The 14996-nt window shown below is 40.1% G+C and overlaps 1 protein-coding gene across 1 annotated transcript in view; it reads right to left on the reverse strand.

Moving 5' to 3' along the window:
• gli2a (GLI family zinc finger 2a) overlaps positions 1-14996 on the reverse strand; it is a 299357-nt gene that overhangs the window by 107372 nt on the left and 176989 nt on the right. Inside the window, exons 4-5 of the mRNA XM_034187294.1 lie at positions 14756-14961; positions 791-997 (exon numbers count right to left, since the gene is read on the reverse strand). Coding sequence (XP_034043185.1) covers positions 791-997; positions 14756-14961 — 413 coding nt within the window. The remainder of the gene's footprint in view (positions 1-790; positions 998-14755; positions 14962-14996) is intronic.

Genomic DNA, 14996 nt, shown 5'->3' on the forward strand with positions numbered 1-14996 from the left:
GATGATGACTAGAGTGCAGTTTGAAGCAGAAACGAGGTGTTAATCCGTGAACCATGTAATCGGGGGGCTGATTTTTAGGGGGACCGTTCGGTGGGCAACACCAGCACTAGAATGGTCTTAGCTACAACCCTGGACTTACTGTACTTATACTTCTTAATTTGCACGCTGAATACACGCCATGAAATTAGCGATGTATATTAAGACATGCCCCAAATGCACTATCACTATGCACCTTAGCCTGGGGCCCTGGGCCCGACAGCCCATTAAGACAGGGTCCATTATCTGTTACTAACATGAAAGGCAATTTAATCTGTGAATCAGTGAAAGGTCTATAGTTATTGTTTCAGTTAGACTAAAGTTTGACATGCCTCAAAAACACTGGTTATTTGTGGAAGCAGTTTCTTCATTTCATGGTGGTGACGTTCGTGTGTATGTTTTGCTTGTTATTAAGTATATAAGTATTTAGTTCTATAAGGACTGTGAGGTCCTCAGTGTAAGACCTTTTTTGGGGGTGTTGTTTCGAGATCAAGTGTCTGACATAGACCAGGGAGCTAAGATGAAAACACACAAATATAATGACGCACACATCAGCACTGACATCTAGGGTGCAAGTTATTTACAGTATTTTACGTACAGCACCGTCGTCTTTAAGTAAGTTAACCACCACACCAACCTGTTATATATATATATATATATATATATACATATATATATATATATATATATATATATATACACACACACACACACACACACACACACAGAGAAGCAACAGAACTCTGATCCTCACCGTCCACAGGGCTGATGTAGTCTGGTAGATGAGCCGCTGCAGCCGCTGCCGCTGCTGCTGCCGCCGCTCCACTCTGCATCAGCAGGTCACCGTAGGGGCTGCGCTGGCTGGCACTGGCCATCAGGTGATAGTACTCAGTGGGGTTGGCCCCTGGAGGAGGAGGGGGCAAGCTGAATATTGTACGGTCCTTCAAGTGTTCATGGGTCACTGCAGCAGAAATAGAAAGGAAAGAGAAAACATGAATTGGAATTAACTTTAATGAAACATTAATGTAAACTTAAAATGGAAAATGTCCATGTAGTTGGCTTTAAAATATTTTAATTTTATGCATATATAAAAACTCAAGAGTATTACAGTGTGATCTTTCTTTTGTCAAGAAGATTTTTGAAACAGAGCTGGTGTTTAAAGGCTTGTCTGATAAATCCATGATCTGAATTGTCTCACAGTGATAATCTTAATTTTGCAACTCAAAAAGGTTTGATTAACTTGAAACAGAATTAATTAAATTATTCTATGAAGAAATTTTAAAATCCATTTTTACCCGATGCCATCAAATATGGCCATCGGGTATTGCAAAGGCTTTTCATCCGTCCGTCCGTCCATCCGTCTGTTTGTCTGCGGTCAGCATAAGTCCAGTCCAATTACTGCCAGACTCTTGAAATTCACATGGAACATTCTTGGGACACAGACCTTGGTCAAGTTCAAAGATGGTTAACCTTGATGGTTTAAAGAGGTATTTTAAGAGGTGAAAAGTCACATTCTGTTTCAATCTGATCCATTTTGAGTGATGCGGATGACGCAGTCACAGAGCTGCACTGTGATGTCAGTCGTTGGTCTCTTCAAAACCGCTTTTGTGTGTTTATACAAGGTCTATCAAAGTATCATACCTTTTTGTTTTTTTCAAAAACTATATGGATTTCATTCATATGTTTTTACATCAGACATGCTTGAACCCTTGTGCGCATGCGTGAGTTTTTCCACGCCTGTCGGTGAGGTCATTCGCCTGTGAGCACGCCTTGGGAAGGAGTGGTCCCGCCCCCTCATCGGATTTTCATTGTCTGGAAATGGGGGAATGAAAAGGACTTTTTTTCCATCAGAATTTTTTTTAGAAGCTGTTAGAGACTGGCACCTGGAAACCATTCGAAAAATTTATCTGGCTTTCGGTGAAAATTTTACGGACTTCACAGAGAATAAGGACTTTTACTACAGCTTTCAGGACTGCTTTAAGGATGGTCGGTGCGCCGCGCTCCGAGCTGCGACGACGAGGCACAAACCACTGGATCATTTCTAAGCTGATGGCTCCGTGGATACGAGACCGTCGTGTGCTCTTTCTCTGGTTATCACAAGAGCTGGACATCAGCCATTTTCCGGCAGATTTCGCTTTTAACGAAAGCCGCGCGGAGGCTTCGCGCATCACGACCGATTCGCTGATGAAGCGAGACAAAGGAACACCTCCGTTTCGGAGTGTTAGAGGACAAGTTGGGACATGTCTATCTTGGCTTTCAGCTGGACATGTCCCAACTTGTCCTCTAACACTCCGAAACGGAGGTGTTCCTTTGTCTCGCTTCATCAGCGAATCGGTCGTGATGCGCGAAGCCTCCGCGCGGCTTTCCATGACAAAATCTCTCGTTAAAAGCGAAATCTGCCGGAAAATGGCTGATGTCCAGCTCTTGTGATAACCAGAGAAAGAGCACACGACGGTCTCGTATCCACGGAGCCATCAGCTTAGAAATGATCCAGTGGTTTGTGCCTCGTCGTCGCAGCTCGGAGCGCGGTGCGCCAAGTGTCCTTAAAGCAGTCCTGAAAGCTGTAGTTACAGTCATTCTCTGTGAAGCCTGTAAAATTTTCACCGAAAGCCAGATAAATTTTTCGAATGGTTTCCAGGTGCCAGTCTCTAACAGCTTCTGAAAAAATTCTGATGGAAAAAAAAGTCCTTTTCATTCCGCCATTTCCAGACAATGAAAATCCGACGAGGGGGCGGGACCACTCCTTCCCAAGGTGTGCTCACAGGCGAATGACCTCACCGACAGGCGTGGAAAAACTCACGCATGCATACGAGGGTTCAAGCATGTCTGACGTAAAAACATATGAATGAAATCCATATAGTTTTTGAAAAAAATAAAAAGGTACGATACTTTGACAGACCTCGTATACGTGTTACTAATATATTATGTAAAAGCTATAGAGAAATAAACACTTCTAAAACTGAAAAAGCTGTTTTTGGAACCTAATAACACCTCTGAACTTATTTACAAGACATTTTGTTTCGCAGAGGTTAGCATGGTGACATCACTTCCTGGTGTAGCTACTTGCTAACATCGTTGTTTCTTGTATATTACGTAAAAGCTAGCAAGAAATAAACACTTCTAAAACTGAAAATGCTGTTTTTGTAACCTACTAACACCTCTGGAGTCATTTACAAGACATTTTCATACATTAGCTTGCACACTAACTTTTGCTAACTCAAAGGTAACTTCCCATGGAGTTAAATTAATGCATTAATGTACAGAGGGTGATTTACAATCATTCCTTGATTTGCACAACATGAACAAATGATGATTTGATGTGAACATGTACAAATTGTACATAAGACAACAGTATCTTAGTAATTAATTAAACAACTGAAAATTATAAAGAACACAATGCTCATACAGTCGAGGGTATTTTAGTATTGCGTTATATATTTTAAATATTCTACCTGTTGAGGATTTTATTGACTTTGTTGAATTAATAACTCAAAAAAGTGCACTTGCAATTTATTTATTTTTGCTGTAATGAACGCCACGAGTCCAGCAGAGTAGACGAGCGCCCCGCTTTTCAGATTTGAAGATTTGTCCGCGCCTACATGCCACGGAACACGAGGCTTTTGATAAAATATGTCTGATGTCTTTGAGCCTTGCTGGGTTTGGGGAAAACATCTCCAGGGAGTAAGTGGGGCAGGAGGGGGGTTGGTAGCGGGAATGAATCCCACATTCCTGTGCTTCTCTTATGTTGTGCATGCATTAGGTTTGACAGGCTGAACTTTTCCACACGCTGCAGGTGCACACGCTCAAACGCACAGAATGCTGAAAAGGCCTTAAATGTTGTATGTGTAAAGATAATATTAAATGTGTTAACACCTGCAGCCAGTAAAGCTACATTTAAAAGTGTCAGAAACTATAAGAGTGAGGGAAGGATTGGTTTTCCTTCCTGCGTCCGCTGTGCCTGTGTCCACCTTTGCTCTTACACTCTGCTAACCTCAGTGGACACGGAGTGTGGACAGCACTGAGGAGTGGGGCGCTGTGGGACTGGGGTTAGGATCACTGGGTAGACACCAAGTCCCACCTTCTGTGTATAGTTTCGTACACACGCACACACACACACACACACACACACACACACACACACACACACACACACACACACACACACACACACACACACACACACACACACACACACACACACACACACACACACATAAACCAAACTGGATCCATCTGAGTCAGTCATGTGGTAACAGAGCACAAGCAGCATATCTGTGCGAGTAGTAGTAACCACGCATCATCCTCTTGTTTCCCTGTAGCGGTCAGATCACATTACCACCTCCACAGAGGCGCGTTTGTACATATCTGACCTCGCATATGAATACCAAGCAACAAAAACGGTGTCCGAAACACTTCTTGCTTCTCCCTGGAAACACAAGACTTAAAGGTGTAGTCTCTTTTATTAGATATATCCAGCTAAGATATCAAAGGAGTGGCTTCAGGTCAACTCTGTGAATGTCCTTGAGTGGACTAGCCAGAGCCCAGAACCGGGGTGAGATTGAACAGGTTGGATGGGGAGTGTCGGTGCTGCAAAGAAGAAAGGGCAAAGCTGCCCAAAGATAGATGCATGCAGAAGACTTGAGGCTGTAATTGCTGCCAAAGGTGCATCAACAAAGTATTGAGCAAAGGGTGTGAATACTTGTACAGGTGAATTTTTTAGTTTTTTATTTTTAATAAATTTGCAAAAATGTCACAAAACCTTTTTTTTCATGTTGTCATTATGGGGTGTTGTGAGTAGAAAGGAAAAAAAATGAATTTACTCCATTTTGGAGTAAAGCTGTAACATAAAATGTGGAAAAAATGAAGCACTGTGAATACTTTCCAGATGCACTGTATATAAAGTAGTTTTATTTCTGGGGTACAGTGCAAAAATGACAGTTAATTTTATTGGTGGTGCAGTATTTATACTGGGAAAATACAGTGCAAATACACTAATGGTAATTTAATGGTATCCCTTTCAGGTTAATCCAAGATTTTTGATTTGCATTAGCCTACATATATGCATCTTGAGAAATACAGTGAGTTTGTTCCATGAGATGTTGCACACAGCATAAAGGTTCAAAGTTCATGCTGTGTTTATTGAAAACTGGGAACTACATCAATGCCAGTTTCCCTTTAACTTATGGCAAAGCAAGAAGAAACATTTTAACTGTAACTAATGTATTGGCAACTGACACTGCAGACCTGTGTGAGTGTTGTCTTGAATGTGTCCAGCAGATATCCAGCAAAACCTTCGTGTTAAATTTGTTCAGATTTTATCCGGAGTTTGGTGGTATATTCTTATTAGCTGTGTTCGTCACTGTCTTTATGACTCAGTTAACACCAATTTTTGGCACTTTCAGTTACAATTAAAGGTATAGTGCCACTGGGCTTTTTAAGATTTAAGTCATAAAAAGACTTTTCTTGAGCACCACTACAATTTTATTCCTGAGCATTTAGATAACGGATTCATAATATGATATTGCCAATATGATCAAAATTTATGCTGTCTGGAAGCAATTTAGAATTTCAACCCCTGAGGGAGAGAAATTGAAGTGATCAGATGCTATGACCAAAGTGATTTACAATAAAGATGTTAATGTAAGATGGGTCACAGGTAATCAAAGCCTCATGCATGCACCCATGGGTTTCTTCCTGTAGTTAGTCTGCATGATGGCAATGAAGGAAATGACAATATTCACAATGGAATTTCTCCCCAGAAAATATGTCTTCATTAAAATGAGCTGTAATTTTGCAACATGTAACAACAATAAATCAAATCAAATCAATTTTATTTATATAGCGCCAAATCACAATAAACAGTTGCCCCAAGGCGCTTTATATTGTAAGGCAAGGCCATACAATAATTACGGAAAAACCCCAACTGTCAAAACGACCCCCTGTGAGCAAGCACTTGGCGAGAGTGGGAAGGAAAAACTCCCTTTTAACAGGAAGAAACCTCCAGCAGAACCAGGCTCAGGGAGGGGCAGTCCTCTGCTGGGACTGGTTGGGGCTGAGGGAGAGAACCAGGAAAAAGACATGCTGTGGAGGGGAGCAGAGATCAATCACTAATGATTAAATGCAGAGTGGTGCATACAGAGCAAAAAGAGAAAGAAACACTCAGTGCATCATGGGAACCCCCCAGCAGTCTAAGTCTATAGCAGCATAAATAAGGGATGGTTCAGGGTCCCCTGCTCCAGCCCTAACTATAAGCTTTAGCAAAAAGGAAAGTTTTAAGCCTAATCTTAAAAGTAGAGAGGGTGTCTGTCTCCCTGATCCGAATTGGGAGCTGGTTCCAGAGGAGAGGAGCCTGAAAGCTGAAGGCTCTGCCTCCCATTCTACTCTTACAAACCCTAGGAACTACAAGTAAGCCTGCAGTCTGAGAGCAAAGCGCTCTATTGGGGTGATATGGTACTATGAGGTCCAGAAGATAAGATGGGACCTGATTATTCAAAACCTTATAAGTAAGAAGAAGAATTTTAAATTCTATTCTAGAATTAACAGGAAGCCAATGAAGAGAGGCCAATATGGGTGAGATATGCTCTCTCCTTCTAGTCCCCGTCAGTACTCTAGCTGCAGCATTTTGAATTAACTGAAGACTTTTCAGGGAACTTTTAGGACAGCCTGATAATAATGAATTACAGTAGTCCAGCCTAGAGGAAATAAATGCATGAATTAGTTTTTCAGCATCACTCTGAGACAAGACCTTTCTAATTTTAGAGATATTGTGCAAATGCAAAAAAGCAGTCCTACATATTTGTTTAATATGCACATTGAATGACATATCCTGATCAAAAATGACTCCAAGATTTCTCACAGTATTACTAGAGATCAGGGTAATGCCATCCAGAGTAAGGATCTGGTTAGACACCATGTTTCTAAGATTTGTGGGGCCAAGTACAATAACTTCAGTTTTATCTGAGTTTAAAAGCAGGAAATTAGAGGTCATCCATGTCTTTATGTCTGTAAGACATTCCTGCAGTTTAACTAATTGGTGTGTGTCCTCTGTCTTCATGGATAGATAAAGCTGGGTATCATCTGCGTAACAATGAAAATTTAAGCAATGCTGTCTAATAATACTGCCTAAGGGAAACATGTATAAAGTGATATAATAGTGATACAATAAACTTACATTATAATGCTTGGATTTTGGTAAAAACTATATTTTCGCATTTTTGTGAAATTTGAAAGGCCCTATAGCTTTAATGGTCTACGGCATTTCTTTGGCTTCATGATATAGTCAAGCAATGCTGTTTGGCACTCTAAATACATGCTGGGAAATAAAACTTTCCAGTGTGTGACGATATCTTGCAATTTTATTGAAACTCTGAATTTGCTTCCAGAAACACTGAATTTTGATCATATTGGTGACATAAAGGTGTAGTCACACTGTGATGGATTGAGTAAACTGATTAGTAATGGATTGAAATAATTTGTTGGTTGGCAAAAATCGCTAATCTCTTCGGGTCCGGCGGATCTGGGGGTCTGATGGAATAAGTGGACAGCCACCGAATGTGAATGCACAGTGCTCCCGGGTGAGAAAGCAGCAGAAAAACAGATAATGCATGGATAAAAGTAAGATCTCTCGGATGTCTGCTGGCAAGCTATGACAAGTACAGGAAAAAATGGTGCAACCACGGTGTAAGCTTTCCGACTGATTGTCACCCAAAGGTTTGAGCATGCACAAAGATATCAGCTGACCAGGAACGGATTTAAGGACTAAAATGGCTTCAAAAAGTCAGTTCTCAGTAAGACAAAAGTGGGAAAATGTGACTAAAATTAGGAAAAATGTTTGACAAGAGGAAATGCAGGTAGGGAGGTGAGGGGGGTTGAGCCTATCCCAGCGGTTATTGGACACCCAGTCTATTGCAGGTCCAACACATTTAGACAAACACATTCACACGCTCGCTCATATCTACGATCAATTTAGAATCCCACGCAAACACTGGGAGAACATGCAAACTCTATGCAGAATGGACCAGGTGGGATGCAAACCTTGGACCTTCTTACTGTGAGGCAACAGTGATAAAAACTGATTGAGAGGTTGAGTTGAGACTGACTGGTTGAGAGGGTGTCTTGAAATACTCACTCACACACTCATCTTCAACCGCTTAGTCCAATTAAGGGTCGCGGAGGGCTGGAGCCTATCCCAGCAGTTACAGAGCACAAGGCGGGGTACACCTTGGACTGGACACCAGTCTGTCACAGGGCCACATATAGACAAACACATCCCCGAACTATTTAAAGTTTCCAGTTCACCTAACCTGCGTGTCTTTGGATGTGGGAGGAACCCACCCAAACATGGGGAAAACATACAAACTTCACATAGAAAGGCCACAGGTGGGAATCGACCCCATGACCTTCTCACTGCGAGGCAACAGTGCTAACCACTAAACCACCTTGCTGCCTCTTGAAATATCATGTGTCTGAAATAGACTGTAAAATGGTGATAAAACATGCAATAGTAAAACAGCTCAAAAGGATGAAGATTAACTATGAGTGTTTGTCTTGATCGGAGTTGGACAACCAATATAGACCGGGGTTTGATTCCAGGTGTGTCTCTGTCTCTGTCCTTGGACAAGACTGCATCTGCATTCTCCATGTTCACCCATGTGTACATGGGTACTAGCCTTGGCTGGGAAGTAATGTGCAATGGAGTCTCTGCTTAATGCTACAGTACCCAAGGATAAGCATCAGCCCCATGGTCCAAAGGACCTGTGTAGGACTTACTTTTGTCTGTTTTTCCCTCCATGTTCAATAGATTCTGTAAACTGCAACTTCAACTGGATTACTGTATCCATCAGATTCTACCGCAATTTCCTTTAATTAATGTATTTTAATTCCAGGGATCAGACCGATTTAAGCAGATAAGATTTCACAAACAACCTCGTGCCACAAATCTGGCACCCAGGTATCCCTATCAGAGGTTTACACATGCTCCACTGAGCCCAACTCCAGACTTTATTTATGTAGTGCAGCACATAATGCCCTCCATTCGGTGCCATACTTCCCTGCCACTTTATCAGTGACAGCGTCTCTTCTGCATTACTTCTCTTGAAAGGTGGGGAGGCATTACTTTTTTTGTTGATTTATTGTTGCCTGCCGCAGGTCTGTAGCTCCTCTCTTCACCTTTCTGTTGTTTGAATTGGGGTAGCGAGGATGTGTCTGTCATTGCATGAACTCAATAATTCAGGGCTGGCGTGTATTTGTGTCTGTATTCATTTCCATGGTGTAACAGGCCCAAACTTTTGTTGAAACACATAATGGGCAATATGGCAAAAAAACAAACAAAAAAAAAACATTGCCACCAAGGGACTGCCAGCCATGACTGTAATGTATAACAGTTTAATAGTGTAGTATTGTTCCACTGTTAGATTACAAGTCAGCACCTGTGGTTGCCAGAATAATCCAGCAACAACAACAACAAAAGTAAAACACAACTAAATGTCACTGGGTTTTTTTCCGTTTTGCTCAGAGTCACCACTGGAGGTTTGGTTTGCGATCCACATGTTGATTTGGTTATTCTATAGCTTACTGATATAGCCTACTCCATGCTAAACAGATAGAATAAATAAAACAGAAAAACAAATAGAATTTCCCTGGTTCAAAGCCAGTGTTGCAGACTGAACGGTCCACCCCTAAAAAGTGGTCCGCCCTGCCTCCACTGCGCATGCGTCATTTTGGAGCTGAGCTGCTGATTTAAGACAGTCTCTTCACTCAAAGTGATCAAATGGATTAATGGGATTATTAACCATCAGATGACAAGGTAAAACCTTGTAAATCATTCTAAAGTCAGTTTTAAGCAGAAATGAGGCCGTTTTAACCAGAAACAAAGTGAAACTCTGTGATGCTTTGAAATGACAGACGTGCAGCGAACGCATCAGCTAGCAGCTCGTGTAGCCACTGTGCTCTGATCACTTCATCCGTCTTTTATGATGAAATAATGCCGAATTTATGTGGAAATGATTGTTGTACAAAAGCTTCAGATATCTGTCGCAGAGATAGATGATGACTAGAGTGCAGTTTTAAGCAGAAACGAGGTGATAATCTGTGATCCATGGCTAATAACGCATGCACAGTGAAGGCAGGGTGGACCGATTTTTAAGGGGGACCGTTTGGTCTGCGACACCGGTGTCCCGACAAGAGGAGCTCCACCGTGCAAGTGCCCATGCTCCCTCTACCCCGGACTTTAACACCTCCCCCTGTCGAGTTGAGCTACCTCTCTCTTTGCCATGCAACTGTTCATGTGCAAGTCTTTGCACCCCGAACGTTAGCACCTCACGCGTGGCGCTGAACTCCCCCACCGAGGAAACTTAAGTTTTGTGTTTATATAAAAATACAGCAATAAGTGTCTTTTCAATTTTAAGAAGTAAAGATTTGCATATACACGCTGTCTTTAAAGCAGAATATTGGTGTTACATGAGTACAACAGTACATTTTATTGTAGTGTAAAACTAATATATGTACTGCATTTTTACTGTGATGAGCGATTATCGCAATACATCATAAAGAAAAATAACTTCCAGGTTAACAATACTTATCTTTTTTATAGTGAGGACATTTTATACATTACTGCATTCAGATGAACAATTTATACATTCATTTGCTCGTCAAAATAAGTTAACTTTGTTAAGAATCATATATTTGGTGAATGAAAGTGAAACACGATAAGGAGCTCAACTCGACATGGAGCTCATCGCGACACGTAAGTGTCGATTTACGCAACGAAGAGCTCATCTCGACAGAACACATATCGTGAGCCAACAAATCCATTATTTGTCTGTGTACATATTTTAAAATGTTGGGACTTGATTGATTATACCACAGCATGTCTGGGACCTGTTTAAAATGAGGGACTCTAGTTATAATTTGCGTGGAACATTATTATTTGAGAAATCAAAGATTTAAACTACTGTAAAAATTCATTGCGTTTCTGTTAAAGGTGTTACTATTTGGAATAAGTGCCCTGATGACATTAAATCATTTGGTAACTTGTTTGGCTTTAAAAGGCTCTATAAAAAGTATTTAATTACTTGTTATAGCATGATGAATTAGGCTTATTGATTTTTTTATTTTAGTGATTAATTTATATTTTGTATTTGATATCATGGATATATATATATATATATATATATATATATATATATAGATAGATAGATAGATAGATAAATATACATTTTTATTTTTTGGGTTAAAGGGGTGGGCATTTATAAGCTTTTGCTTCTGCCTACACTGTTTGGGACACATGGGTACATTGTTAAATTGTTTTCTTAATGACTTTTCCTTGTTATGTTGACAAATAAATTCATTCATTCATGCATTCAGTCAACACTGGCCATGTATTGCATTATAAAAGCCAAATCAACATGTGGATCCAAAACCTCAAAAACCTGTGGTGACCCTGAGCAACATGAATGAAGCCCAATGAAATCCCATTGAAATGTTTTACTGTATTTAAAAAAACAAACAAAAAAAAAAAACAGCATTGGTCACAGCTGCTAACTGTAATTAACCAGTGGTATAGTACTACAATCATTTTACAGTAATAAACTTTTGCATTTTACAGTAGTCACACTGTAGAATACCAACACCTTCTCGGCAGCTGGAGTTGCCAGGAAGGAGCCATATATTACAACATCCCAAAACATGCATTACATCCCAAAATATATTTGGATGCGGTGCCACAGCAAGAGGGGAAGAAATCCAAGGAAGTGCACAAGACAGAATGGGCAGTGCAGCGCGACACCAGTGCTCTATGTGTGACGTCAAATCACGCAGACATTTTAATTGTTGACAACCTCAGTTGAGATCTGTGTTCCTCAGTGTGTGTTTCGCAGAAGGTGAACGTTAAACGGGCAAATAATCAGCGTACACACACTTGCAGCTCCAGAACATGCTTGATGAAAGGTGCGCCTCACTATTTTATGTAGTAGAATGTATAAGGTGTATGACTAATTATTACTGTTGGTTTTATAATGAACTGTATAAACTAACGGTATGTAAAGTGAGCTCCAGCCAGGAAGACAGAGTCATTTTACAGCCAACAGGATACATAAATTCTAAACCCACTCAACCCTCATCTCACCTCCTTCATATTACCTGGCAAAGTCAGCGGTAGAATAGTTGCTATTTTGATGATTTTCCACATGGCTTGGAACTTATTCTTGTGTTTACATTGCATACATCATGAGAAAAGTAAAGCTCAGTGTTTCCATTCTCCAAAGGCATGACGGAGGCTGGAACACAGCCAGCAGGAGAGTGTTTATAGACCTGTGTGCCTGCACTTCCAAAGTCATTCACACATTAGGTGTCTAAACGTGAGCACGTGAACTAAACAGGATGTAGGTATTACACACACAGTCCCAATACGAATGCATGATTAACACGATTTGACACTGTTCATTCATTAACCTCCTGAGATCTTGTGTCACATCCAAAAACCAAAGTTCAGGTCTTCAGAGAAAAATGTGGCTTTCCCATTGCATATGCTGAAAATTTTTTTTTCTCAATATTTTCCATATTTTTGCATTGTTTCTGAGGAATTATTCCTGTCATGGTTGGTTTAAAAATGGATATGAAACAAATTGTTCATCATTTGGACTTGGACATTTCACTTGTGGTGTGTACCACCTGATGATTTTCTGAAAACCTGTTCAATGAATTTTTCAGAAATTTGTTAGAGACAATTTTTGGGGAACTGTCTCTTCATGGTAAATTGGACTTTCTGACGGAGTCCCTGTGGATCCAACTGGGTCCCCAAGAATTGCACAGAAAAAGGAGGATACACAACAAAACAACAACAATAACAAAAAAACAAAACAAATAAAAGCTGAAAAATGGTTCAACAACTTTTTCTATAATTTTACATAAAGATTTTTTTGGGAGGCTGCCTACAGAGAAAAAAAATAATCATTTAAATATCTATATATCTGTATCTACTGTACATCTGGCTATTTTGAGCTTCATGGTGAAGGCTGTGAATACTTATGTGCATGTGATTTCTTAATTGTTTTAAATTTTGAATAAATTTGAAAACAAAAACTTTTCACATTGTCATTATAGGGTATTGTGTGTAGAATTTTGAGGGAATGTATGTATGTATATATAGCCCTTAAATTGTTCTAAGGGTCCCTGAGAGAGAGAGCGAAAGAGAGAGAGAGAGAGAGAGAGAGAGAGAGAGAGAGAGAGAGAGAGAGAGAGAGAGAGAGAGAGAGAGAGAGAGAGAGAGAGAGAATTCACATATGGTACTTTTAGCAGAGAATGTCTGCATAGACTTTTGGTAAACAATCCTTGGGAGACTGTCTGATCTTGCTGAGTTGGATTTACTGAATGTACTAACGGACAAAACAAACAAACAAACAAACAAACAAACAAACAAACAAACAAACAAACAAACAAACCCCCCCCCAAAAAATCAAATTTTCATACTTTTACATTTATTACTGGAATTTTGTTAAAAAAAAATTTTCTTCAAATTTTACAGTAAGATTAATCTGGAGGCTGTCTACACCACCTCTACTGAAAAATACTGAAATTACATTTTGCACACTTCTGCTGCATGTCAATTCCTTGAATCAGTGTCAACGTATAAAAAGATTTTTTTATTGACCTTGAATCTTCGTAAGGCCCCCATGGTCTTAAAAGAAGCACAGAGCCTGAAATAGGATCACGGGATCACAGCACAGAGCTGATAATGCCAGCAATGTCCAGTTTGCTGACAGGAGAGTTGATATTACTTAAAATTTGTAAGTTTCCTTTATCCTTTCCCACTTATTTGTGAGGCTCGATCCAGAATCTGCACTCCCTTCAGTGCCCATGTCTCAATCCCTACATCTTTGCTAGTGTCATAGAACCTGACATTTAACCCCATGCCTGATACCCTCTTCTCATTGTTACAATCCAAATTCTTTCTGTCAGTTATTTCTGCAACCTGTTCTCTATCTTGTGCTATCACTGACCTCAGGTATTGAGACATATTGATTGATTTCAGTATCTCTCCAGGCAAGTAACTTCTCAATCATGATTTCCATTAAACCTCAAATAATCAATTTTTCTATTAAATTTCCATAATTTAAATACCAGAATATCATCTGCAAAAAGCATACACGGTGGCGGAGGTGGTCTAGCCTTTATTCCCCATTGTTTTCATGGGCATGTGTATGTATGTCTTTGGACATGATAACTCAAAACTGGTACAATGGATTTCCTTCTGATTTGGAGAGAATTGTTACTAGGATGGATATCTAGAGGCAATTACAATGTACTCTGGTCAAAGGTCAATGTCAAGGAAAATCTGATCTGAAAAACACCTTTTTTTTGTTTACTTTAACAACCAAGAAGCCTAGATGGATGATCTAAAGCATATATGTATTGATCAGCAAAATATTTGTGATTGGCTGGTATGAATGTCTTCATAATGAAGTCATACATAGTGAAAAATACCACTGTAGACATATTTATATTTACTTGTACTTTTATATTACAATGTGTAGCTATGCACCAGCCTTTTGATGCTTTGATTTTAATATAACTTTTTGAAGATGTTTAAATTCTTGTTTGTATTAGTTTGGATTTTAAATGATTCTGTAGCATAACATATTGGTTTGACAATTCTGTGTTAGTGTATTAATGTGAAATTGTTAAAGTATGAGTATAATGCTGCAAAAGTCTTAAATCTCACCTTCGGCGGGGCTCAGGCCTCGTGCTGCAGAAATCATTGAGAGGGTGGGGCTGCCATGTACAGAGCGCAGATAATGCTCCATGTGGGGGTTGACATAAGGGTGTGGAGGACTGAAAGGCGATTCACCTGTCCCAGCCGCCGTGTGGGGGGACAGACGGATGAGGGAAATATCTGAGATAACTGGACTACCCGTCAGTCCTGGAGGTCTGCGGATATGGAGGAGGAGGAAAAACAGAACAGT

This window comes from Thalassophryne amazonica, chromosome 14 (assembly GCF_902500255.1).
Source record: "Thalassophryne amazonica chromosome 14, fThaAma1.1, whole genome shotgun sequence".
Taxonomy (NCBI): Eukaryota; Metazoa; Chordata; class Actinopteri; order Batrachoidiformes; family Batrachoididae; genus Thalassophryne; species Thalassophryne amazonica.